Consider the following 27732-nt stretch of genomic DNA (forward strand, 5'->3'; position numbering starts at 1 on the left):
TGCCTCCATCGGTGTGAAGGTCCGATTTTGGAGTTGAATCTTCATCTTCACATTTTACCATCACTTCTTCGCTCTTCACTGCCGCATCTTCACATTTCACCTACTGCCTCTTCAAATTTCACCTTGATACATTTTAAAGTGTCCAAGCTGGGATTTTCTTGTAGTTCTTATCATTAAGGATGAACGCCTTGCAAGACTTTTGACTTTCACAAGCCGATTTGAGACTCTGATCCTTGGGGATCTTCTGATGCCTGTGTTCTCTGGTGATTTTTAAGAGCAGGTGAACTTGAAAATGCCTTCCCCACACACACTGCACATGAAGGGTTTCTCCCGTGTGTTCTCTGGTGGATCAGAAGAACTGATGACCGTGCAAATGCCTTTTCACAGACAGTACTTTCTTTGGTGTTCTTTTAGTCTTATTAAATAATCTCAAACACAACTGTCGGCAGTGGCAGAGCATACTTGTCAAAGACACTCAATTGATTTTGATAACGTTGAAGTGTTGTGTAAAACTAATTATTACTGGCCAAGACTAATTAGATAATCCATTGAAATTGAGTGAAATACAAGTAACTTTAATCGCTCTAACAGCTACAGGCTTAGTGCGGCCTGGAAGCATATTATTTTAAAAAGTATATATTACAATTCCCATTCCTTATAGGGGAAACAAATAGCAATTAACAACAATTGAATGATTACCAATCTCCTTATACGTATGTAGTGCCGTAAATGGGCCAAACTTACCGGCAGTGGTAGACGAGGTCCATCTGCAAGGGTGCCCCGTACCGCCAAAAGGGGGGGGGGGCTGCGGGGGATCTACGATCCCACGTAACGCCACCCCTTGATGGGCAAAGGGACATTAAAGGGGACCTCCCCAGTCGATCGGGACCAGTCACAGCTCAAGACCCAAGACCAGCCAGTATAGGACCCTGGACCCCCTCGCCCCGCTTGTCCTTGTAAGGGCCGGCACGCTGTGCGGGCAGTGGTGGGACTCTGGGACTTCCGGCTCTACGTCCTTGTAAGGGCGAGTTTCAAGGAAGCCAGAGTCGAGACCCGCACCTTGGCTGGGTCGGGTCAGGTAGCCTCCCCTAGGGTAATTGTAGCCGGAGGACCCGAGAGCGTAGCCAGAGTAGGCTGTGTCCCTAGGCTGTGTCCCTAGGTTGTAACAGAGGACTGTTGGAGTGTGGTATCGTAATAAAGAAGTTACGTCTACAAGTGTCTCCGGAACCCATTACACATAAAAGCCAAAGTTGTGATTATGTGTGTCTGTTCAAAATGTTTAGCGTACTTCCCGATATGCAACAAACTTGCCATGTGGGTACTTTCCAGACTGTACACACTTTTTTTTGGGGGGAGCATATATTTTTTGCGTGAGCTGTGACATCAAATCTGTCATGTGACCCGCGCATGTGGAAGCGTAACGCATTGTAGTGTAGTGGTTAGCGGGCTGCGCTACGAACCTGGCGATCAGAGTTTGATTCCCGCTCACGGCCACTACCGGTGACGATAATTTGAACCGGTCCTGGGCCTCCCCTAGGTCGACTCAGCCTCAAACGAGTAACTGGTATGGTGTGTGAACATCGCCACTGGGGAGACAAAGGCGGCCAGGCGTAGTGAATCTAAGTCCCGGGCGAAGCCAGGTAGTAAAGCTAGTCAATTATATAATTACAATACCCTCCCTGTCTCGAATCACTGCACCAGATTGAGCTAAAAGATGACATCACCCTGTTGCTCCATTTAAGACCGGGAGCGAGTGGAGGTCCTCACCATTCTGGCAAATTGCCCGATGATGCTGGATGTAATTACCAGCGAAATGTTGTACTAAAATTTTTAAATGATGTTGAATCACTCAACACACCGGTGGTGGGCTAAAGTAGTGAACTATTTGTCTTGGTAAAAAACGCGACATATTTTTTTTTACTGTTTGTCAGTGTCGGATGGTGGAGGGTTACGACACATTTGACTAATATTGGTCGCGAAAGCCTACGTGTTAAACTGACCATGTACTGTGTTAGCTACTGGAAGACAAAGGCGGTTGGGCGAGGCTCTGATCCCGTGGAATACATATTATCTTGGTCGTTTGATTGACATATTTCGCATTATCTCTTCCGAATGACCCTAGGTCTAATACTTTCATAATTACTTGGTTTATGCTTAACCAAGATTTGTGGTATACCATAGTTGTTACCAAGGATATTACGAGGGTTTAATTAACATTTGTTCCCAGTCTGTATTGCCAGGGATCCGTGCTTCTTATTCTCAAGTTATATTTTGATATCCTGAGGTTGAAGATATAGCTAAGCTTAAAACCTTACTGTTGTATTTTTAAAAACCCCAGTTAACTCGTAATGATTAACTGCCCTTGGGTGAATTTCGCTGTCCAAGGGAGGTTCATGACCACTGCTGTTTTCGTCTTTTGTTTTATTGTGGGGTTTTTCCTTTATGGCGGCCTTCTCTTGAAGTCAACTAGGGACTTCCCGCAGAATCTCATTAGACCCCCTCCCCTTGGGTTTGCCATTTTGTATTACATTTTATGACTTCCCAAACAGGCTTGTGAGTAATTATCCTACAGCTGTCTTTTGCGTGGCAAGGCAGGAGGCAGGGGGGGAGACTCACCCTTTCCATGCCACAGCGCTACATCCCGATCAAAATTATTACAAAAAATAGAAAAAAATCACTCATAATAATTTTATGGAAAAGGCATATATACAACATGCTCTTCGAGTGTTTGTGATGAGATGATACAAAACTGAGTTGCTGAGGCGATTAAGCAAGCACCATGTAAATGCTAAAATTATTATAACATAGTATAACAGAGAATGCTTCGGAGATTATTGGCTCCTGGTTAGAGATCTACCCAACCCACAGGTTCGCAAATACTGGCTGCTCTTACTCTGCAGGTTGAACCTAGGAATTTAGTGTGCAACTTCACGTTATTTTAATTAAAGGCCTGTGACAAAGGTGCATATATTGGAGCTTCATTGTCTCAAGCTTACACATCTACCGGGTCTCCATTTGACGTTGTATTGTCTAAGAAGTCCACCCACACCTCCACTTCCACAAACTCCTGGGAGTTGTCTCGCTCTGCCTCACAGTCAGAATTCTCCTCCTGCTTCACGTTGCCTCCATCGATGTAAAGGTCCGATTTTGTAGTTGAATCTTCATCTTCACATTTTACCATCGCTTCTTCGCTCTTCACCATCACTTCTTCACATTTCACCTCTTCAAAATCTACCTTGATACATTTAATTGCGTCCAAGCTGGAATTAAATTCTGGTTCTTTTTTCAGCAGGGATGGGCTCATTGCAGCACTTGGACTGACACAAGCCGATTTCAGACCCCGCTCCTTGGGGATCTTCTGATGCCTGTGTCTTCTCTGGTGTCTTTGAAGATGTGATGACAGTGCAAACGCCTTCCTGCACAGAGTGCAATTGAAGGGTTTCTCTGTGTGTGTTCTCTGGTGGCTCTGAAGATGTGATGACTGTGCAAATGCCTTCCCACACACAGTGCACTTGAAGGGTTTCTCTCCTGTGTGTGTTCTCTGGTGGCTCTGAAGATGTGATGACTGTGCAAATGCCTTCTCACACATAGTGCACCTGAAGGGTTTCTGTCCTGTGTGTGTTCTTTCGTGGTCGTGAAGATGTGATGACCGTGCAAATGTCTTCTCACACAGAGTGCACTTGAAGGGTTTAGCTCCCGTGTGCGTTCTCTGGTGGCTCTGAAGATTTGATAACGTTGCAAATGCCTTCTCACACACAGTGCACTTGAAGGGTTTATCTCCTGTGTGTGTTCTCTGGTGGCGCTTAACATTTGATAACGTTGCAAATGCCTTCTCACACACACTGCACTTGAAGGGGTTCTCTCCTGTGTGAGTTCTCTGGTGTTGTGTCAAACTTCCAGTACGATCCGTGCTGTCTGCATACTGGTCGCATTGTTTCCTTCTTGTACCGAGCTGCGCCGAGTCCCTTTGCTCCATCAGACCAATTCTGCAGAGGAAGAGTCAGAGAAAGCGTCAGCTGCAGACAGAAGAACATATCCAAACCATCTACGTCAGTATCAAGGCACAGAGGAATGCATATATACACAGTCACACATGACTTACACATCTATACTTATTCATATATTAATGATATAGTGAAAATAATTCCCCAATTCATCACGCGGGTTGTTAAGACACACAATGAGAGGGCAAATGGTCATAAATATGCCTGGATGCTCTAGTATCTTCAAAATGAATCTTTATCCAAAACTCCAAGCACACAATTTCGGCTGTCTAGCTATGAAAGGAATATTTAAGAAAAATTCAGCTATAATAACAAAGTGTCTTGAAAATAATACTATTTGTATTATGCAGAAATGCATAAATTAATGTTCAATCAAAACTTCGAGGTGGAAGCCAGGCTCAGATTTGCTTGAATGCTCGGATGAATAGATCTAACTTCAGCTGCATACAGTGAGGGAAAAAGTATTTGGTCCCCTGCTGATTTTGTACGTTTGCCCACTGACGAAGAAATGATCAGTCTATAATTTGAATGGTAGGTTTATTTAAACAGTAATAGACAGAATAACAACAAAATCCAGAAAAACGCATGTCAAAAATGTTATAAATTGATTTGCATTTTAATGAGGGAAATAAGTATTTGACCCCTCTCAAAACATGACTTAGTACTTGGTGGCAAAACCCTTGTTGGCAATCACAGAGGTCAGACGTTTCTTGTAGTTGGCCACCAGGTTTGCACACATTTCAGGAGGGATTTTGTCCCACTCCTCTTTGCAGATCTTCTCCAAGTCATTAAGGTTTCGAGGCTGACGTTTGGCAACTCGAACCTTCAGCTCCCTCCACAGATTTTCTATGGGATTAAGGTCTGGAGACTGGCTAGGCCACTCCAGGACCTTAATATGCTTCTTCTTGAGCCACTCCTTTGTTGCCTTGGTTGTGTGTTTTGGGTCATTGTCATGCTGGAATACCCATCCACGACCCATTTTCAATGCCCTGGCTGAGGGAAGGAGGTTCTCACCCAAGATTTGACGGTACATGGCCCCGTCCATCGTCCCTTTGATGCGGTGAAGTTGTCCTGTCCCCTTAGCAGAAAAACACCCCCAAAGCATAATGTTTCCACCTCCATATTTGACCGTGGGGATGGTGTTCTTGGGGTCATAGGCAGCATTCCTCCTCCTCCAAACACGGCGAGTTGATGCCAAAGAGCTCCATTTTGGTCTCATCTGACCACAACACTTTCACGCAGTTGTCCTCTGAATCATTCAGATGTTCATTGGCAAACTTCAGACGGGCATGTATATGTGCTTTCTTGAGCAGGGGGACCTTGCGGGTGCTGCAGGATTTAAGTCCTTCACGGCATAGTGTGTTACCAACTGTTTTATTGGTGATTGTGGTCCCAGCTGCCTTGAGATCATTGACAAGATCCTCCCGTGTAGTTCTGGGCTGATTCCTCACCGTTCTCATGATCATTGCAACTCCACGAGGTGAGATCTTGCATGGAGCCCCAGGCCGAGGGAGATTGACAGTTATTTTGTGTTTCTTCCATTTGCAAATAATCGCACCAACTGTTGTCACCTTCTCACCAAGCTGCTTGGCGATGGTCTTGTAGCCCATTCCAGCCTTGTGTAGATCTACAATCTTGTCCCTGACATCCTTGGAGAGCTCTTTGGTCTTGGCCATGGTGGAGAGTTTGGAATCTGATTGATTGCTTCTGTGAACAGGTGTCTTTTATACAGGTAACAAGCTGAGATTAGGAGCACTCCCTTTCAGAGTGTGCTCCTTATCTCAGCTTGTTACCTGTATAAAAAACACCTGGGAGCCAGAAATCTTTCTGATTGAGAGGGGGTCATGCGTTTTCTGGATTTTGTTGTTGTTATTCTGTCTCTCATTGTTCAAATAAACCTACCATTAAAACTATAGACTGATCATTTCTTTTCGATTTAAAGCTTTCGTGACTGCAGGGATTCATCTTCTTGGTTCTTTCGGTAAAGTCACGTAGAAGGGAAGTAATAAAATAATAAAAATAAAACATAATAAAACAATTCTCACGACGTTTCGGCCACAACGCAAGCAGCCGTCCTCAGGTGAAAACCAGGTCCGTCGAGGCGACAGAGTCTGAATGAAACAGCACACGAGCTTGGAGCATATATATAAGCTGGGCGCATTGACAAAGGAATTTGCATATCAAAAGGAATTTAGCATATTTATGGGAAATGCAGGAATGTGATTAGTACTGCATATGCATGTGCATTATGCAGGATTAACAGCATCAAAGGGAGCTGCAGTTACTGCTGCTGCAGCAGTTGCTGCTGCTGCTGCAGTTTCTGCTGCTGCTGCAGTTGCTGCTGCTGCTGCAGTTGCTGCTGCTGCAATTGCTGCTGCTGCTGCACTTGCTGCTGCTGCTGCAGTTGCTGCCTTATCCATTTTAATATAACACTATGTATTATTCTACCCACCCTAATGTGTATCATACTGCTATATGTTTACTGTACAATTACGACACCATACATTACTCTGCACACTGCACCATGCCAGTGAGTGGAACGCGGTCTGAAAGTCACCGTAAACGTGAACACAATCAGTTAAGATCCGAAATGGTTTATTACGTCCTTCCAATGATTGCTAAGCCAGAATCCATCTTCTCGGTTGAAATTGTCTCTGTGTTTGTATATGTGGATCGCCTCATGAACGAATCTCTCATGATAGCCAGATGGCTTGCAGAGAACCTCTGTCTTGGAGAAGTCAATGTCATGTGAGCCCACTGAATTGTAACAGTGATCTGCCACGGCTGAGGTGTTTGTCCTACCGTGTTTCAGGTCTGCCTTATGTTGAGATCCTTCAACAAGCTCCGGGATAAGAAGGCTCAGCTAATCGAGTCTCTCACCTTTCTGAAGAGATGCCGCGACTCTAAGGTAATACCAAACGCATTTACACTAACATCTGCTGCTGTAACTTCTTCTAATGCGAAACGAATTCTGTCTAGAACTAGTTTAGCTCTTATCTCAGAGAAAATCAGACTTACGCGCACCGAACTAGATCAGTTAGACAAGACACTCTACAAATCACACTTATCTTTGAGTGTAACAATGTCCACATCGGATTGGGAACATGTGGAAAAAATGACTGCCTCTTCAGCTGCCGCTATGTCGACTAAATGTAAGGACAACTTGATTTCCAAATTCAACCGCCTCTCAAACAAGAAACCGGACCCACACATTGAAAAGCTAGATGTTAACAAAGTCGTAATTAATCGCAGTAACAGTCCTATTTCTGAAGGTTTGAAATCCGTTTTAGCTAAAGGACTAAACTTTGCAGTCACACCTAGACACATACCAGTTAATGATATAATTGCTCGAGTAGATGTAGCTCTCAAGGGCTTGAGTCACATCGCTGCAGACGTAGCAAGATCTGAAATATCTGTGACCCTCAAAAACGCTAAGATGCCAGCTAGCAACATCAGCAAAGATGAGCGTTTTGAATTAGCTCAATTAAAAAAGAGGGATGACATTGTCATCCTCTCAGCCGACAAAGGCAATGCCACTGTCATCATGGACAAAATAGAATACAACAACAAAATTCAAGAACTACTCAACGATGGCAGCTATACAGAAATAAAAAGAGACCCCACCAACAGCCTCGTCTCCAAAACCAACAACATCATTTCTGCTTCAACCGCATTAATTGATCAGACCAAACAGTTCTCGTTGAAACCTTCTGCAGCCAGGCCACCAAGATTGTACGGCTTGCCAAAGATACATAAAGAAGATACACCTCTTCGTCCCATTGTCTCTACTATCAACTCCCCCACTTACAAACTGGCTCGTTTTTTGTCCGAAATCCTACGGCCTTTCACTGGAAAAACCACCTCTGCAGTACTAAACTCTACTGACCTGGTATCGACAATCAAGGGGATTGCCCTGTCCCCAGACGACCTGCTTGTCAGTTTTGATGTGGTTTCCTTGTTCACCAAGGTGCCTGTGCCTGACACCATCGCAATCATTGAAGACTTGGTTCATCAAGGACTGAATGCTGGGGTACCCCCCCTAGTGAGACACTGCTTAACCAATACATACTTCACCTGGAATGGAACCTTCTACAAGCAAATTGAGGGCACCCCAATGGGCTCCCCCCTATCTCCGGTTGTAGCCAACATCTTCATGGAGAAATTTGAGACGGACGCCATCCAGACTGCCACTCTACGCCCGACCTTATGGAAGAGGTACGTAGACGACACTTTTGTCATCTGGCCACATGGCCGGCCTGCTCTAGACCAATTTCTCGACCACATCAATTCCATACACCCAGCCATCAGATTCACCATGGAAGTCGAAAATGATGGCAAGCTACCCTTTTTGGATGTCCTAATCAAAAGGAGACCTGATGGTTCAATGAGCCACTCTGTCTACAGGAAAGCCACCCACACGGATGCTTATCTAAAACCGGATTCCCACCACCATCCATCCCAGAAGAATTCCCTCATCAAGACTCTATATCATAGAGCCCAATGCATCTCCGACCATGAACACATTTCCAGTGAACTCAAACACGTACGCCAAGCTCTTAAGGCTAATGGTTACTCCGACTACACAATCCGCAAAGCCATCACTCCAACCATCAAGAAGGATCCTGTTGAGGAGCCTTTCAAGACCATCACCTTACCCTACATTGCTGGGGTCACAAAAAAGATCTCCAAAATCCTGATTAAACACAAGATCCAGGTCCGATTCAACACAGTACATAAAATCCGTGATCTGGTCCCGTCTGTAAAAGATGTGGTTCCAGACATACAGTACCCTGGCGTCTACAAACTAAGTTTCCTCTGTGGTAGCAGTTACATTGGGGAAACCAAACGACATGTCTCGGACCGCATCCGTGAACATAAGGCAGACCTGAAACACGGTAGGACAAACACCTCAGCCGTGGCAGATCACTGTTACAATTCAGTGGGCTCACATGACATTGACTTCTCCAAGACAGAGGTTCTCTGCAAGCCATCTGGCTATCATGAGAGATTCGTTCATGAGGCGATCCACATATACAAACACAGAGACAATTTCAACCGAGAAGATGGATTCTGGCTTAGCAATCATTGGAAGGACGTAATAAACCATTTCGGATCTTAACTGATTGTGTTCACGTTTATGGTGACTTTCAGACCGCGTTCCACTCACTGGCATGGTGCAGTGTGCAGAGTAATGTATGGTGTCGTAATTGTACAGTAAACATATAGCAGTATGATACACATTAGGGTGGGTAGAATAATACATAGTGTTATATTAAAATGGATAAGGCAGCAACTGCAGCAGCAGCAGCAAGTGCAGCAGCAGCAGCAATTGCAGCAGCAGCAACTGTAGCAGCAGCAGCAACTGCAGCAGCAGCAGAAACTGCAGCAGCAGCAGCAACTGCTGCAGCAGCAGTAACTGCAGCTCCCTTTGATGCTGTTAATCCTGCATAATGCACATGCATATGCAGTACTAATCACATTCCTGCATTTCCCATAAATATGCTAAATTCCTTTTGATATGCAAATTCCTTTGTCAATGCGCCCAGCTTATATATATGCTCCAAGCTCGTGTGCTGTTTCATTCAGACTCTGTCGCCTCGACGGACCTGGTTTTCACCTGAGGACGGCTGCTTGCGTTGTGGCCGAAACGTCGTGAGAATTGTTTTATTATGTTTTATTTTTATTATTTTATTACTTCCCTTCTACGTGACTTTACCGAAAGAACCAAGAAGATGATCATTTCTTTGTCAGTGGGCAAACGTACAAAATCAACAGGGGATCAAATACTTTTTTCCCTCACTGTACATGACATCATAACAACAAATTTCGATTTAAAGCTTTCGTGACTGCAGGGATTCATCTTCTTGGTTCTTTCGGTAAAGTCACGTAGAAGGGAAGTAATAAAATAATAAAAATAAAACATAATAAAACAATTCTCACGACGTTTCGGCCACAACGCAAGCAGCCGTCCTCAGGTGAAAACCAGGTCCGTCGAGGCGACAGAGTCTGAATGAAACAGCACACGAGCTTGGAGCATAAATATAAGCTGGGCGCATTGACAAAGGAATTTGCATATCAAAAGGGATTTAGCATATTTATGGGAAATGCAGGAATGTGATTAGTACTGCATATGCATGTGCATTATGCAGGATTAACAGCATCAAAGGGAGCTGCAGTTACTGCTGCTGCTGCAGTTACTGCTACTGCTGCAGTTTCTGCTGCTGCTGCAGTTGCTGCTGCTGCAGTTGCTGCTGCTGCACTTGCTGCTGCTGCTGCACTTGCTGCTGCTGCAGTTACTGCCTTATCCATTTTAATATAACACTATGTATTATTCTACCCACCCTAATGTGTATCACACTGCTATATGTTTACTATACAATTACGACACCATACATTACTCTGCACACTGCACCATGCCAGTGAGTGGAACGCGGTCTGAAAGTCACCGTAAACGTGAACACAATCAGTTAAGATCCGAAATGGTTTATTACGTCCTTCCAATGATTGCTAAGCCAGAATCCATCTTCTCGGTTGAAATTGTCTCTGTGTTTGTATATGTGGATCGCCTCATGAACGAATCTCTCATGATAGCCAGATGGCTTGCAGAGAACCTCTGTCTTGGAGAAGTCAATGTCATGTAAGCCCACTGAATTGTAACAGTGATCTGCCACGGCTGAGGTGTTTGTCCTACCGTGTTTCAGGTCTGCCTTATGTTCACGGATGCGGTCCGAGACATGTCGTTTGGTTTCTCCAATGTAACTGCTACCACAGAGGCAACTTAGTTTGTAGACGCCAGGATACTGTATGTCTGGAACCACATCTTTTACAGACGGGACCAGATCACGGATTTTATGTACTGTGTTGAATCGGACCTGGATCTTGTGTTTAATCAGGATTTTGGAGATCTTTTTTGTGACCCCAGCAATGTAGGGTAAGGTGATGGTCTTGAAAGGCTCCTCAACAGGATCCTTCTTGATGGTTGGAGTGATGGCTTTGCGGATTGTGTAGTCGGAGTAACCATTAGCCTTAAGAGCTTGGCGTACGTGTTTGAGTTCACTGGAAATGTGTTCATGGTCGGAGATGCATTGGGCTCTATGATATAGAGTCTTGATGAGGGAATTCTTCTGGGATGGATGGTGGTGGGAATCCGGTTTTAGATAAGCATCCGTGTGGGTGGCTTTCCTGTAGACAGAGTGGCTCATTGAACCATCAGGTCTCCTTTTGATTAGGACATCCAAAAAGGGTAGCTTGCCATCATTTTCGACTTCCATGGTGAATCTGATGGCTGGGTGTATGGAATTGATGTGGTCGAGAAATTGGTCTAGAGCAGGCCGGCCATGTGGCCAGATGACAAAAGTGTCGTCTACGTACCTCTTCCATAAGGTCGGGCGTAGAGTGGCAGTCTGGATGGCGTCCGTCTCAAATTTCTCCATGAAGATGTTGGCTACAACCGGAGATAGGGGGGAGCCCATTGGGGTGCCCTCAATTTGCTTGTAGAAGGTTCCATTCCAGGTGAAGTATGTATTGGTTAAGCAGTGTCTCACCAGGGGGGGTACCCCAGCATTCAGTCCTTGATGAACCAAGTCTTCAATGATTGCGATGGTGTCAGGCACAGGCACCTTGGTGAACAAGGAAACCACATCAAAACTGACAAGCAGGTCGTCTGGGGACAGGGCAATCCCCTTGATTGTCGATACCAGGTCAGTAGAGTTTAGTACTGCAGAGGTGGTTTTTCCAGTGAAAGGCCGTAGGATTTCGGACAAAAAACGAGCCAGTTTGTAAGTGGGGGAGTTGATAGTAGAGACAATGGGACGAAGAGGTGTATCTTCTTTATGTATCTTTGGCAAGCCGTACAATCTTGGTGGCCTGGCTGCAGAAGGTTTCAACGAGAACTGTTTGGTCTGATCAATTAATGCGGTTGAAGCAGAAATGATGTTGTTGGTTTTGGAGACGAGGCTGTTGGTGGGGTCTCTTTTTATTTTTGTATAGCTGCCATCGTTGAGTAGTTCTTGAATTTTGTTGTTGTATTCTATTTTGTCCATGATGACAGTGGCATTGCCTTTGTCGGCTGAGAGGATGACAATGTCATCCCTCTTTTTTAATTGAGCTAATTCAAAACGCTCATCTTTGCTGATGTTGCTAGCTGGCATCTTAGCGTTTTTGAGGGTTACAGAGATTTCAGATCTTGCTACGTCTGCAGCGATGTGACTCAAGCCCTTGAGAGCTACATCTACTCGAGCAATTATATCATTAACTGGTATGTGTCTAGGTGTGACTGCAAAGTTTAGTCCTTTAGCTAAAACGGATTTCAAACCTTCAGAAATAGGACTGTTACTGCGATTAATTACGACTTTGTTAACATCTAGCTTTTCAATGTGTGGGTCCGGTTTCTTGTTTGAGAGGCGGTTGAATTTGGAAATCAAGTTGTCCTTACATTTAGTCGACATAGCGGCAGCTGAAGAGGCAGTCATTTTTTCCACATGTTCCCAATCCGATGTGGACATTGTTACACTCAAAGATAAGTGTGATTTGTAGAGTGTCTTGTCTAACTGATCTAGTTCGGTGCGCGTAAGTCTGATTTTCTCTGAGATAAGAGCTAAGCTAGTTCTAGACAGAATTCGTATCGCAATAGAAGAAGTTACAGCAGCAGAAGTTAGTGTAAATGCGTTTGGTATTACCTTAGAGTCGCGGCATCTCTTCAGAAAGGTGAGAGACTCGATTAGCTGAGCCTTCTTATCCCGGAGCTTGTTGAAGGATCTCAAAGTTATGTGGAAACCCTCCCCGTAGAGGCGGTTAAATTTCGATTTAAAGCTTTCGTGACTGCAGGGATTCATCTTCTTGGTTCTTTCGGTAAAGTCACGTAGAAGGGAAGTAATAAAATAATAAAAATAAAACATAATAAAACAATTCTCACGACGTTTCGGCCACAACGCAAGCAGCCGTCCTCAGGTGAAAACCAGGTCCGTCGAGGCGACAGAGTCTGAATGAAACAGCACACGAGCTTGGAGCATAAATATAAGCTGGGCGCATTGACAAAGGAATTTGCATATCAAAAGGGATTTAGCATATTTATGGGAAATGCAGGAATGTGATTAGTACTGCATATGCATGTGCATTATGCAGGATTAACAGCATCAAAGGGAGCTGCAGTTACTGCTGCTGCTGCAGTTACTGCTACTGCTGCAGTTTCTGCTGCTGCTGCAGTTGCTGCTGCTGCAGTTGCTGCTGCTGCACTTGCTGCTGCTGCTGCACTTGCTGCTGCTGCAGTTGCTGCCTTATCCATTTTAATATAACACTATGTATTATTCTACCCACCCTAATGTGTATCACACTGCTATATGTTTACTATACAATTACGACACCATACATTACTCTGCACACTGCACCATGCCAGTGAGTGGAACGCGGTCTGAAAGTCACCGTAAACGTGAACACAATCAGTTAAGATCCGAAATGGTTTATTACGTCCTTCCAATGATTGCTAAGCCAGAATCCATCTTCTCGGTTGAAATTGTCTCTGTGTTTGTATATGTGGATCGCCTCATGAACGAATCTCTCATGATAGCCAGATGGCTTGCAGAGAACCTCTGTCTTGGAGAAGTCAATGTCATGTAAGCCCACTGAATTGTAACAGTGATCTGCCACGGCTGAGGTGTTTGTCCTACCGTGTTTCAGGTCTGCCTTATGTTCACGGATGCGGTCCGAGACATGTCGTTTGGTTTCTCCAATGTAACTGCTACCACAGAGGCAACTTAGTTTGTAGACGCCAGGATACTGTATGTCTGGAACCACATCTTTTACAGACGGGACCAGATCACGGATTTTATGTACTGTGTTGAATCGGACCTGGATCTTGTGTTTAATCAGGATTTTGGAGATCTTTTTTGTGACCCCAGCAATGTAGGGTAAGGTGATGGTCTTGAAAGGCTCCTCAACAGGATCCTTCTTGATGGTTGGAGTGATGGCTTTGCGGATTGTGTAGTCGGAGTAACCATTAGCCTTAAGAGCTTGGCGTACGTGTTTGAGTTCACTGGAAATGTGTTCATGGTCGGAGATGCATTGGGCTCTATGATATAGAGTCTTGATGAGGGAATTCTTCTGGGATGGATGGTGGTGGGAATCCGGTTTTAGATAAGCATCCGTGTGGGTGGCTTTCCTGTAGACAGAGTGGCTCATTGAACCATCAGGTCTCCTTTTGATTAGGACATCCAAAAAGGGTAGCTTGCCATCATTTTCGACTTCCATGGTGAATCTGATGGCTGGGTGTATGGAATTGATGTGGTCGAGAAATTGGTCTAGAGCAGGCCGGCCATGTGGCCAGATGACAAAAGTGTCGTCTACGTACCTCTTCCATAAGGTCGGGCGTAGAGTGGCAGTCTGGATGGCGTCCGTCTCAAATTTCTCCATGAAGATGTTGGCTACAACCGGAGATAGGGGGGAGCCCATTGGGGTGCCCTCAATTTGCTTGTAGAAGGTTCCATTCCAGGTGAAGTATGTATTGGTTAAGCAGTGTCTCACCAGGGGGGGTACCCCAGCATTCAGTCCTTGATGAACCAAGTCTTCAATGATTGCGATGGTGTCAGGCACAGGCACCTTGGTGAACAAGGAAACCACATCAAAACTGACAAGCAGGTCGTCTGGGGACAGGGCAATCCCCTTGATTGTCGATACCAGGTCAGTAGAGTTTAGTACTGCAGAGGTGGTTTTTCCAGTGAAAGGCCGTAGGATTTCGGACAAAAAACGAGCCAGTTTGTAAGTGGGGGAGTTGATAGTAGAGACAATGGGACGAAGAGGTGTATCTTCTTTATGTATCTTTGGCAAGCCGTACAATCTTGGTGGCCTGGCTGCAGAAGGTTTCAACGAGAACTGTTTGGTCTGATCAATTAATGCGGTTGAAGCAGAAATGATGTTGTTGGTTTTGGAGACGAGGCTGTTGGTGGGGTCTCTTTTTATTTTTGTATAGCTGCCATCGTTGAGTAGTTCTTGAATTTTGTTGTTGTATTCTATTTTGTCCATGATGACAGTGGCATTGCCTTTGTCGGCTGAGAGGATGACAATGTCATCCCTCTTTTTTAATTGAGCTAATTCAAAACGCTCATCTTTGCTGATGTTGCTAGCTGGCATCTTAGCGTTTTTGAGGGTTACAGAGATTTCAGATCTTGCTACGTCTGCAGCGATGTGACTCAAGCCCTTGAGAGCTACATCTACTCGAGCAATTATATCATTAACTGGTATGTGTCTAGGTGTGACTGCAAAGTTTAGTCCTTTAGCTAAAACGGATTTCAAACCTTCAGAAATAGGACTGTTACTGCGATTAATTACGACTTTGTTAACATCTAGCTTTTCAATGTGTGGGTCCGGTTTCTTGTTTGAGAGGCGGTTGAATTTGGAAATCAAGTTGTCCTTACATTTAGTCGACATAGCGGCAGCTGAAGAGGCAGTCATTTTTTCCACATGTTCCCAATCCGATGTGGACATTGTTACACTCAAAGATAAGTGTGATTTGTAGAGTGTCTTGTCTAACTGATCTAGTTCGGTGCGCGTAAGTCTGATTTTCTCTGAGGTAATACCAAACGCATTTACACTAACTTCTGCTGCTGTAACTTCTTCTATTGCGAAACGAATTCTGTCTAGAACTAGCTTAGCTCTTATCTCAGAGAAAATCAGACTTACGCGCACCGAACTAGATCAGTTAGACAAGACACTCTACAAATCACACTTATCTTTGAGTGTAACAATGTCCACATCGTATTGGGAACATGTGGAAAAAATGACTGCCTCTTCAGCTGCCGCTATGTCGACTAAATGTAAGGACAACTTGATTTCCAAATTCAACCGCCTCTCAAACAAGAAACCGGACCCACACATTGAAAAGCTAGATGTTAACAAAGTCGTAATTAATCGCAGTAACAGTCCTATTTCTGAAGGTTTGAAATCCGTTTTAGCTAAAGGACTAAACTTTGCAGTCACACCTAGACACATACCAGTTAATGATATAATTGCTCGAGTAGATGTAGCTCTCAAGGGCTTGAGTCACATCGCTGCAGACGTAGCAAGATCTGAAATCTCTGTAACCCTCAAAAACGCTAAGATGCCAGCTAGCAACATCAGCAAAGATGAGCGTTTTGAATTAGCTCAATTAAAAAAGAGGGATGACATTGTCATCCTCTCAGCCGACAAAGGCAATGCCACTGTCATCATGGACAAAATAGAATACAACAACAACATTCAAGAACTACTCAACGATGGCAGCTATACAAAAATAAAAAGAGACCCCACCAACAGCCTCGTCTCCAAAACCAACAACATCATTTCTGCTTCAACCGCATTAATTGATCAGACCAAACAGTTCTCGTTGAAACCTTCTGCAGCCAGGCCACCAAGATTGTACGGCTTGCCAAAGATACATAAAGAAGATACACCTCTTCGTCCCATTGTCTCTACTATCAACTCCCCCACTTACAAACTGGCTCGTTTTTTGTCCGAAATCCTACGGCCTTTCACTGGAAAAACCACCTCTGCAGTACTAAACTCTACTGACCTGGTATCGACAATCAAGGGGATTGCCCTGTCCCCAGACGACCTGCTTGTCAGTTTTGATGTGGTTTCCTTGTTCACCAAGGTGCCTGTGCCTGACACCATCGCAATCATTGAAGACTTGGTTCATCAAGGACTGAATGCTGGGGTACCCCCCCTGGTGAGACACTGCTTAACCAATACATACTTCACCTGGAATGGAACCTTCTACAAGCAAATTGAGGGCACCCCAATGGGCTCCCCCCTATCTCCGGTTGTAGCCAACATCTTCATGGAGAAATTTGAGACGGACGCCATCCAGACTGCCACTCTACGCCCGACCTTATGGAAGAGGTACGTAGACGACACTTTTGTCATCTGGCCACATGGCCGGCCTGCTCTAGACCAATTTCTCGACCACATCAATTCCATACACCCAGCCATCAGATTCACCATGGAAGTAGAAAATGATGGCAAGCTACCCTTTTTGGATGTCCTAATCAAAAGGAGACCTGATGGTTCAATGAGCCACTCTGTCTACAGGAAAGCCACCCACACGGATGCTTATCTAAAACCGGATTCCCACCACCATCCATCCCAGAAGAATTCCCTCATCAAGACTCTATATCATAGAGCCCAATGCATCTCCGACCATGAACACATTTCCAGTGAACTCAAACACGTACGCCAAGCTCTTAAGGCTAATGGTTACTCCGACTACACAATCCGCAAAGCCATCACTCCAACCATCAAGAAGGATCCTGTTGAGGAGCCTTTCAAGACCATCACCTTACCCTACATTGCTGGGGTCACAAAAAAGATCTCCAAAATCCTGATTAAACACAAGATCCAGGTCCGATTCAACACAGTACATAAAATCCGTGATCTGGTCCCGTCTGTAAAAGATGTGGTTCCAGACATACAGTATCCTGGCGTCTACAAACTAAGTTGCCTCTGTGGTAGCAGTTACATTGGAGAAACCAAACGACATGTCTCGGACCGCATCCGTGAACATAAGGCAGACCTGAAACACGGTAGGACAAACACCTCAGCCGTGGCAGATCACTGTTACAATTCAGTGGGCTTACATGACATTGACTTCTCCAAGACAGAGGTTCTCTGCAAGCCATCTGGCTATCATGAGAGATTCGTTCATGAGGCGATCCACATATACAAACACAGAGACAATTTCAACCGAGAAGATGGATTCTGGCTTAGCAATCATTGGAAGGACGTAATAAACCATTTCGGATCTTAACTGATTGTGTTCACGTTTACGGTGACTTTCAGACCGCGTTCCACTCACTGGCATGGTGCAGTGTGCAGAGTAATGTATGGTGTCGTAATTGTATAGTAAACATATAGCAGTGTGATACACATTAGGGTGGGTAGAATAATACATAGTGTTATATTAAAATGGATAAGGCAGCAACTGCAGCAGCAGCAAGTGCAGCAGCAGCAGCAAGTGCAGCAGCAGCAACTGCAGCAGCAGCAACTGCAGCAGCAGAAACTGCAGCAGTAGCAGTAACTGCAGCAGCAGCAGTAACTGCAGCTCCCTTTGATGCTGTTAATCCTGCATAATGCACATGCATATGCAGTACTAATCACATTCCTGCATTTCCCATAAATATGCTAAATCCCTTTTGATATGCAAATTCCTTTGTCAATGCGCCCAGCTTATATTTATGCTCCAAGCTCGTGTGCTGTTTCATTCAGACTCTGTCGCCTCGACGGACCTGGTTTTCACCTGAGGACGGCTGCTTGCGTTGTGGCCGAAACGTCGTGAGAATTGTTTTATTATGTTTTATTTTTATTATTTTATTACTTCCCTTCTACGTGACTTTACCGAAAGAACCAAGAAGATGAATCCCTGCAGTCACGAAAGCTTTAAATCGAAATTTAACCGCCTCTACGGGGAGGGTTTCCACATAACTTTGAGATCCTTCAACAAGCTCCGGGATAAGAAGGCTCAGCTAATCGAGTCTCTCACCTTTCTGAAGAGATGCCGCGACTCTAAGGTAATACCAAACGCATTTACACTAACTTCTGCTGCTGTAACTTCTTCTATTGCGAAACGAATTCTGTCTAGAACTAGCTTAGCTCTTATCTCAGAGAAAATCAGACTTACGCGCACCGAACTAGATCAGTTAGACAAGACACTCTACAAATCACACTTATCTTTGAGTGTAACAATGTCCACATCGGATTGGGAACATGTGGAAAAAATGACTGCCTCTTCAGCTGCCGCTATGTCGACTAAATGTAAGGACAACTTGATTTCCAAATTCAACCGCCTCTCAAACAAGAAACCGGACCCACACATTGAAAAGCTAGATGTTAACAAAGTCGTAATTAATCGCAGTAACAGTCCTATTTCTGAAGGTTTGAAATCCGTTTTAGCTAAAGGACTAAACTTTGCAGTCACACCTAGACACATACCAGTTAATGATATAATTGCTCGAGTAGATGTAGCTCTCAAGGGCTTGAGTCACATCGCTGCAGACGTAGCAAGATCTGAAATCTCTGTAACCCTCAAAAACGCTAAGATGCCAGCTAGCAACATCAGCAAAGATGAGCGTTTTGAATTAGCTCAATTAAAAAAGAGGGATGACATTGTCATCCTCTCAGCCGACAAAGGCAATGCCACTGTCATCATGGACAAAATAGAATACAACAACAAAATTCAAGAACTACTCAACGATGGCAGCTATACAAAAATAAAAAGAGACCCCACCAACAGCCTCGTCTCCAAAACCAACAACATCATTTCTGCTTCAACCGCATTAATTGATCAGACCAAACAGTTCTCGTTGAAACCTTCTGCAGCCAGGCCACCAAGATTGTACGGCTTGCCAAAGATACATAAAGAAGATACACCTCTTCGTCCCATTGTCTCTACTATCAACTCCCCCACTTACAAACTGGCTCGTTTTTTGTCCGAAATCCTACGGCCTTTCACTGGAAAAACCACCTCTGCAGTACTAAACTCTACTGACCTGGTATCGACAATCAAGGGGATTGCCCTGTCCCCAGACGACCTGCTTGTCAGTTTTGATGTGGTTTCCTTGTTCACCAAGGTGCCTGTGCCTGACACCATCGCAATCATTGAAGACTTGGTTCATCAAGGACTGAATGCTGGGGTACCCCCCCTGGTGAGACACTGCTTAACCAATACATACTTCACCTGGAATGGAACCTTCTACAAGCAAATTGAGGGCACCCCAATGGGCTCCCCCCTATCTCCGGTTGTAGCCAACATCTTCATGGAGAAATTTGAGACGGACGCCATCCAGACTGCCACTCTACGCCCGACCTTATGGAAGAGGTACGTAGACGACACTTTTGTCATCTGGCCACATGGCCGGCCTGCTCTAGACCAATTTCTCGACCACATCAATTCCATACACCCAGCCATCAGATTCACCATGGAAGTCGAAAATGATGGCAAGCTACCCTTTTTGGATGTCCTAATCAAAAGGAGACCTGATGGTTCAATGAGCCACTCTGTCTACAGGAAAGCCACCCACACGGATGCTTATCTAAAACCGGATTCCCACCACCATCCATCCCAGAAGAATTCCCTCATCAAGACTCTATATCATAGAGCCCAATGCATCTCCGACCATGAACACATTTCCAGTGAACTCAAACACGTACGCCAAGCTCTTAAGGCTAATGGTTACTCCGACTACACAATCCGCAAAGCCATCACTCCAACCATCAAGAAGGATCCTGTTGAGGAGCCTTTCAAGACCATCACCTTACCCTACATTGCTGGGGTCACAAAAAGATCTCCAAAATCCTGATTAAACACAAGATCCAGGTCCGATTCAACACAGTACATAAAATCCGTGATCTGGTCCCGTCTGTAAAAGATGTGGTTCCAGACATACAGTATCCTGGCGTCTACAAACTAAGTTGCCTCTGTGGTAGCAGTTACATTGGAGAAACCAAACGACATGTCTCGGACCGCATCCGTGAACATAAGGCAGACCTGAAACACGGTAGGACAAACACCTCAGCCGTGGCAGATCACTGTTACAATTCAGTGGGCTTACATGACATTGACTTCTCCAAGACAGAGGTTCTCTGCAAGCCATCTGGCTATCATGAGAGATTCGTTCATGAGGCGATCCACATATACAAACACAGAGACAATTTCAACCGAGAAGATGGATTCTGGCTTAGCAATCATTGGAAGGACGTAATAAACCATTTCGGATCTTAACTGATTGTGTTCACGTTTACGGTGACTTTCAGACCGCGTTCCACTCACTGGCATGGTGCAGTGTGCAGAGTAATGTATGGTGTCGTAATTGTATAGTAAACATATAGCAGTGTGATACACATTAGGGTGGGTAGAATAATACATAGTGTTATATTAAAATGGATAAGGCAGCAACTGCAGCAGCAGCAAGTGCAGCAGCAGCAGCAAGTGCAGCAGCAGCAACTGCAGCAACTGCAGCAGCAGCAGAAACTGCAGCAGTAGCAGTAACTGCAGCAGCAGCAGTAACTGCAGCTCCCTTTGATGCTGTTAATCCTGCATAATGCACATGCATATGCAGTACTAATCACATTCCTGCATTTCCCATAAATATGCTAAATCCCTTTTGATATGCAAATTCCTTTGTCAATGCGCCCAGCTTATATTTATGCTCCAAGCTCGTGTGCTGTTTCATTCAGACTCTGTCGCCTCGACGGACCTGGTTTTCACCTGAGGACGGCTGCTTGCGTTGTGGCCGAAACGTCGTGAGAATTGTTTTTATTATGTTTTATTTTTATTATTTTATTACTTCCCTTCTACGTGACTTTACCGAAAGAACCAAGAAGATCATAACAACAGTCTGGACCACTGAATGGGTTCCGCAGGACTGGAAGGATACCTTAGTGGTCCCCCTCTTTAAGAAGGGGGACCGCACGGACTGTAACAACTACAGGGGCATCTCACTCCTCAGCGTGCCAGGGAAGGTCCTGGCAAGGATTATTCAACATCGCCTTGCTAGGCACGCCGAGGAGAGGCTTGCAGAGCCCCAATGCGGTTTCAGGAAAGGGCGGTCCTGCACAGATGCCATATTTTCTGTCAGTCTGCTACAGCAGAGGTGTAGGGAATTCCAACTAGACCTACATCTCTGCTTTATTGACCTGGTCAAGGCCTATGATACCATTAGTAGGCCTGGGCTCTGGGTTGTTCTTCGTGATTTCGGAGTCCCTGACCCTCTGCTCACGATCATTAAGGACCTTCATGATGGTGAGCGGGCCCGTGTAAAACTAGAAGAATCACAGCTGTGTTCGTTAGTTTCTGAAAACGCTTGTCCTGGTGAGGGTCGTGGTGGCAGCATGCTGAGTAGGGTGGTCCAGGTCTCTCTTTCCCTGGCGACAGACTCTAGCTCAGACATGGGCAAAGTACGGCCCCTGGGCCGTATACGGCCCATTGGGCTTTTAAATCCGGCCCGCCGAACTTGTCCAAATATTATTATTAAATTAAATTTTACCTTCCTCCTGTAATGCCCCCATTTCCCCATTAGATGGAGCACTTTGACCGGGAGTGTGGTGTAAAGTAGAACCTCTGGTTATGACCATAATTAGTTCTATAACTTTGGTCGCAACCCGATTTGGTCGTGACTCGAACCTAGTTTCCCCATTGGATTGTATGTAAATACGATTAATCCGTTCCAGACTCCTACGAACTGTATTTAAATATTGTTTTTTTAAGATTATTAAGCACAAAAATAGTTAATTACGCCATAGAATTCAGTGTAATAGTAAAATAAATGTAAAAACATTTAATAACACTGAGAAAACCTTGAACAGAGAAAACTAACATTGACGCATCAAGGTTTAGAATCGTTCAACAAGATGATTGTTTCGTCTGCTACATCAGTCGGTCGATTCTGAGAGAGAGAATATTCGTATGAGCAATTCATGTTTCTATTGAAAGTAAGTTAACAGTAATATTTGGGTACAGTATTGTTTTTGGAAGCATTCACCGTAATATCATATGAACGTTTACTTCACCGCATCATCGTATGAATGATGCGAGAAGAGATTAACGGGTTCTTATGTTAGCGATTTACGTACTCGGCGCTTTCGCTATCTAAATTACGGCTTGAATGAGGGGGGAGGGGTATGACTACACTCACAAAATTAATATCTTACTAGAAATTTTATATAACAAAAGTTATATACATAACTGTTACGCTTTGTGTAATTCAACAAAACAAACACAACTTAACTCCGAGTTCTCTCCAAATTTCACGAGTCCGTTCTAGACCCCAGTTTTTTGTTAAAGAGTTTTAAGCACAGAAAACATAATTAAAGTTTGAAAAATCATTAATTATACAAACTTTTCAATAATTTTCTTCTTCACTTCGATTTAAATTTTCGTTAAAACCTTCTTCTCACCAACATTACCACTCATTACCACTTTCTCCGAAGGCAAGTTTGTAAAAGAATGCATTGTACAGACAGCAGACATATTGTGTCCGGAGATCAAAAGAAAATTTGAAAAAGTCAGTTTATCACGCAGGACTGTGATTCGCCGTGTGGAACTGATTGATGAAAATATAGCCAGTCAATTAAACAAAAAGTCTGATTCCTTTGAATTATATTCACTAGCACTGGATGAAAGTACGGACATAAAAGACACTGCTCAGCTCATCATTTTTATCCGAGGGATTGACGACAGTTTTGCGATAACAGAGGAGTTTTTGACCATGGAGTCCCTGAAAGCAACAACGCGGGGAGAGGACTTGTATAACCAGATATCTGCTGTCATCGAAAGAATGAAGCTACCTTGGAGTAAACTTGTCATTGTCACAACGGATGGATCGCCAAATTTAACTGGAAAAAATGTTGGGCTGCTGAAAAGAATCCAGGATAAAGTGAAAGAGGAAAACTCCGTCCAGGATCTTATTTTCCTTCACTGCATCATCCATCAGGAATCCCTGTGTAAGTCTGTATTGCAGCTTAATCATGTCGTGAATCCAGTCGTAAAACTTGTGAACTGTATACGAGCAAGGGGACTTCAGCACCGTCAGTTTATTACCTTCCTGGAGGAAACTGATGCGGATCATCAGGACTTGCTGTACCACTCTCGTGTCCACTGGTTAAGTTTAGGGAAAGTGTTACAACGAGTGTGGGAGCTGAAAGAGGACATCATCGCATTTTTGGAGTTGATGGGGAAATCTGACGAATTCCCTGAGCTAAGCGACAAGAACTGGCTTAGTGACTTTGTGTTTGCTGTGGACATATTTTCACACATGAATGAGCTGAATGTGAAACTGCAGGGGGAAAGATCAGTTTGTTCACGACATGTACAAACATGTGAAAGCCTTCAAATCCAAGCTCACTTTGTTCTCCGGACAAATTGCGAACAAAAAATCTTTTGCTCATTTCCCCACACTTGCCATGCAGGAGGAGGCACCGCGAAACGCAAAAAAATACAGCAAATCACTTGAGGACCTGCACGGAGAATTCTGCCGTAGGTTCTCTGATTTCTAAAACATTGAACAGCCACTTCAGCTGGTGTCCTGTCCCCTGTCACAAGACCCTGAAACAGCACCACATGAGCTGCAGTTGGAACTGATAGATCTTCAGTCTGACTCCGTCCTAAAGGAGAAGTTCAACTCTGTTAAACTGAATGACTTTTATGCTTCACTTAACAGAGCCACGTTTCCAAACCTCCGGAGGACTGCACAGAAGATACTGACTTTGTTTGGCTTGACTTATGTGTGTGAGCAGACATTCAGCGTCATGAACGCCAACAAAGCCCGTCACAGATCATAGTTAACGGATCAGCACCTCAGATCTATCCTGAGAATTGCCACAACCAAAATAACTCCAGACTAGGATGCACTGCCAAAAATGGGAGATCAACAAAAGTTCCCACTGAAACTGAAAGTGATGATGTGTTGCTGCAGCGAGGTTGGAGCCAAATCTCCGAGACACAGCCTGCGTGGCTGCTCTAACGTGTTAATGTAGATAATAAAGAAGTTCAAGTGAGGTAATTGGTTTGGCGCAGGCCTCAGATGTTTTCATGATGTTTGATCAGTCACGTTACGACATGTTTTTGTATTGTTCATGTTTGTGCAATTTGTTAAATTGCCTTGCAAATAAATGCTTTGCTACCTGTTAAAGGCCAAATCCTTTCATGTAATGATTTTTACATGTCATTTATATTAGTTCACACAAACACTCCATCCACCTGTTCCTGGCCCGGCCCCTCTGTCAAATTTTAGAACTCATTGTGGCCCGCGAGTCAAAAAGTTTGCCCACCCCTGTTCTAGCTCATCCTGGAGAATTCCAAAGTGTTCCCAGGCCAGCCGAGCGACATAGTCTTGGGCCAGCCCCGGAGTCTTCGCCCAGTGGGACGTGTCTGGTAGAGTTCCAGGGGGAGTCTATTGGGGAGCATTCTTACTTATAATCTATATTGATATCACCCATAGAGCCAGGCCCAGGGGTTGTGTTCACAAAACAAGCGCCTCGTGGCTGTGTGACCCACGTAACTCACTAAGGCCAACTCGAATTGGCTAAGTGGTGCCATCCCGTGCGTCGAACATCCACAGGATGAAGGGTGAGAGGCGGGTGCGATGCCAGTATGGCAGGGAGAGGGATGGTCTCAGATGGACTAGACATTGGCGATGGACACTCAAAGCTTTGTATGGAGCAAAAGTCCAGGCACCTTCCACACAGTGTTACAAAGTCTAATGAAAGAATGCTGCTCGACTAATTTTAAATGAGACTTTGGCTGCCAAACCAGAGCTGGTCGTGAACACATCAACCCGGTATGGAAGCTCCTCCAACACTTGTAGAACTGCCTGATTATTCACGTAGAGTTGAGCAGGTGCAGTGTTGTATGTCATTTATTTTTGTGAAACATTTGCAAGGCCCCATTTCATGATGAAATTATCAAGGCACAGAACAAGATTCCCTAATTCCATCTCACTGAGTAGCCATTACCAAATAATCAGCAGATGAAACATGGTTTACCAGGCAGGGAACGATCTTTTAACTATAACCAGGCATTGATTAGCGTATCATTGTAACCGCAACAAATGCAATGGTTTGTATATGACTATTGGGAGCTTCTCAAACTACATAGTAATTGAATATGCTATGTAATGTAATGCATGGGGCCAGAGTGAATTTCTGTCACAAGCCATGTTGAACAGGTTATGGCTCGGAATCCTGGTCACGCAGCGTTAGACCATCTTGCCCAAAATCAAACAAATCCTCAAATGTGAGCAGAGGCATAGATATGAATACAAATAACAACCCAAATCCCCAAGCCTCTTAATAGTACTATAGGCCTTAATTTAATTAAGAATGCAGAGATTTAGTTTATGTTGAAAATCCGTAAGCCTCTGCTGTAGTCAATAGACAGAAAATACAGCAGCCCCTAGGTTACCATGGATGTTACATTCTTGGAAATTGCCGCTCGAAAGCTAAAAGCGCGACATTCAATACTTAAGCCTTACCTAAGTAATGACGTTAAGTAAACGTCAACTAAATTTTACAATTGAATGAAGTACTGTACTGTATTCCAAATAAACTATACAATTGAAATAAAGAAGACACCGTATACAAAAAGTATTCCAAGACGAAACATTGTATAGTATAAATCTATGAAGATAAAGCAGACTTTGCACTTGTGTAGATTTTTAGTGAACCAAATTGCGCCAACACACCCCAAACTTTCCACGCACACTCACGGGTGAGTTAGTGTGTTTTTGGCACAATTGTTTGCTTACCTTCTCACCTTCAACACCTATACCCCCCCCCCCCCCGCTCCTCACCTCCCGCCCTCGCCTTCTCTTGCCATGTGTTAAAGTCCGGGGCATTCTCAATACTTTCGGTTTGCCACACATGCAAACTCATTTTGACATTTCATCTACTACAATTCCACACACTCACCATAACATAAGTGTCTCCACTGCACTGCTATATTTGTTCTCACAGATCTCCTTGCATGTCTGACAACACATTGCAACAATGTCATCAACACCAAGATGCAAACCCTGCAAGGTGATGATGGCTACCATTTCCTACTCCGCCAAACTGACCCAGCAACAGGCTTGCCAAAAAAACATACGATTTCCGCCATGGAGGTCTTTGCCTTCAGGATCATGGTATGAAACGGCGGCTTCAATATCTTCTTGAGATGAAAAGAGCGCTTTCACCAATTTGCTGTCGACATGTATGCCAAAATTTAAGCTTCATTCAATTAAACCCATCAGATGGGAATACATCCAACAATGTCTATCCTGAAACTCTCCAAGGGCAACGATTTAAAAGCTGCTCTAATTATTAAACAAACAAGCCCTGCGATTTTATAACACAACCTAAGAACCGTTACAAAAAACACATTTACCGACTTCATTGTCAGAAATCAATTATTCTAACAAAGCCAGCATGGCAAGACATTACTCATGTTTGATCAATATACTTTCAATGATGTTTGTGCGGTAGTGCAACGCTTAGCATGCTGAGCTATAATCCCAGTGAGCCGATTTATATTTCCACACAGCCAAGCCACAGCATTTGGTTGTCGCCTGCTGAAGCTGGTTGTAATTACTGGCGAAACGTCGTACTCAGATTGTAAATGTTGTGGCTTGGCTCTCCAACACACAACCGGTGTAGTGCTGCAATAGTGACGAATTGGCCACGTGCTGTTTATGTGACAACCCCTTTCTAATTGGCTGTCGGGTTTACCGACACATTTTTATTTTTACGCGACCTAACCCAAACAAACCTGTATTAAGGACGTATATTTGGAGTTTGCGTGTCTCTCTCCCCGTGGTCGCGTGGATTTTCCTCCGGATCCTCAGGGTTTTTCCCTCCACATTAAGAGTCAACATCACCACGCGTTTAGAGTATTTGACCGACAGACATTTCCACACGTTGATAAGCCACTTTGTTGTGGGCAGGTCGCTTCTGAAAACAACAGCGGTATAGCAGCTGAAGTGGGCTTGGCCTGGTAAGAGAAAAAAAACTGTAAAAATAATTTTTAAAAAATGTTAAAGTAGTGAGCCAGATGAAGACAAATTAAACTTAAGCAGACCCCGCGTTGTAATGTTCCAACCTGGACATCGATTCCATACTCGCCGCTACTCAATTGATATCCCTACGAGAGAGAGACGGAGCAAGGCTCTGCCTGAGTAAACAACAACAACCACAACAACAACAACCACCACAACAACAACCACCACAACAA

The 27732-nt window shown here is 44.3% G+C and overlaps 2 protein-coding genes and 1 pseudogene across 3 annotated transcripts in view; 1 reads left to right on the forward strand and 2 right to left on the reverse strand.

The window, feature by feature from the left end:
* The window catches only part of LOC133361554 (uncharacterized), a 173658-nt pseudogene that overhangs the window by 105185 nt on the left and 40741 nt on the right, over window positions 1-27732 (forward strand).
* Window positions 1-27732, reverse strand: part of LOC133361559 (zinc finger protein 239-like) — a 39174-nt gene that overhangs the window by 11361 nt on the left and 81 nt on the right. The window contains exon 1 of one of the 2 annotated variants that reach the window (XM_061580486.1): window positions 745-766. The exons of the other annotated variant lie outside the window; for it this stretch is intronic. The gene's annotated coding sequence lies outside the window, so the exon portion shown is untranslated. Of the gene's footprint in view, window positions 1-744; window positions 767-27732 lie in introns of those variants that run through there. 2 annotated transcript variants of the gene reach the window in all.
* Window positions 758-27538, reverse strand: LOC133361560 (zinc finger protein 233-like). Its single transcript, XM_061580487.1, has 2 exons — window positions 27271-27538; window positions 758-3986 (listed from the first exon to the last, which is right to left on the reverse strand). The coding sequence occupies exon 2, from the start codon at window positions 3974-3976 to the stop codon at window positions 2993-2995; it is 984 nt and encodes a 327-aa protein (XP_061436471.1). The 5' UTR covers window positions 3977-3986; window positions 27271-27538; the 3' UTR covers window positions 758-2992.

The sequence above is a fragment of the Lethenteron reissneri genome, unplaced genomic scaffold (assembly GCF_015708825.2).
Source record: "Lethenteron reissneri isolate LAM-NWPU_2019-01 unplaced genomic scaffold, ASM1570882v1 scaffold_114, whole genome shotgun sequence".
NCBI classification, from domain to species: Eukaryota; Metazoa; Chordata; class Hyperoartia; order Petromyzontiformes; family Petromyzontidae; genus Lethenteron; species Lethenteron reissneri.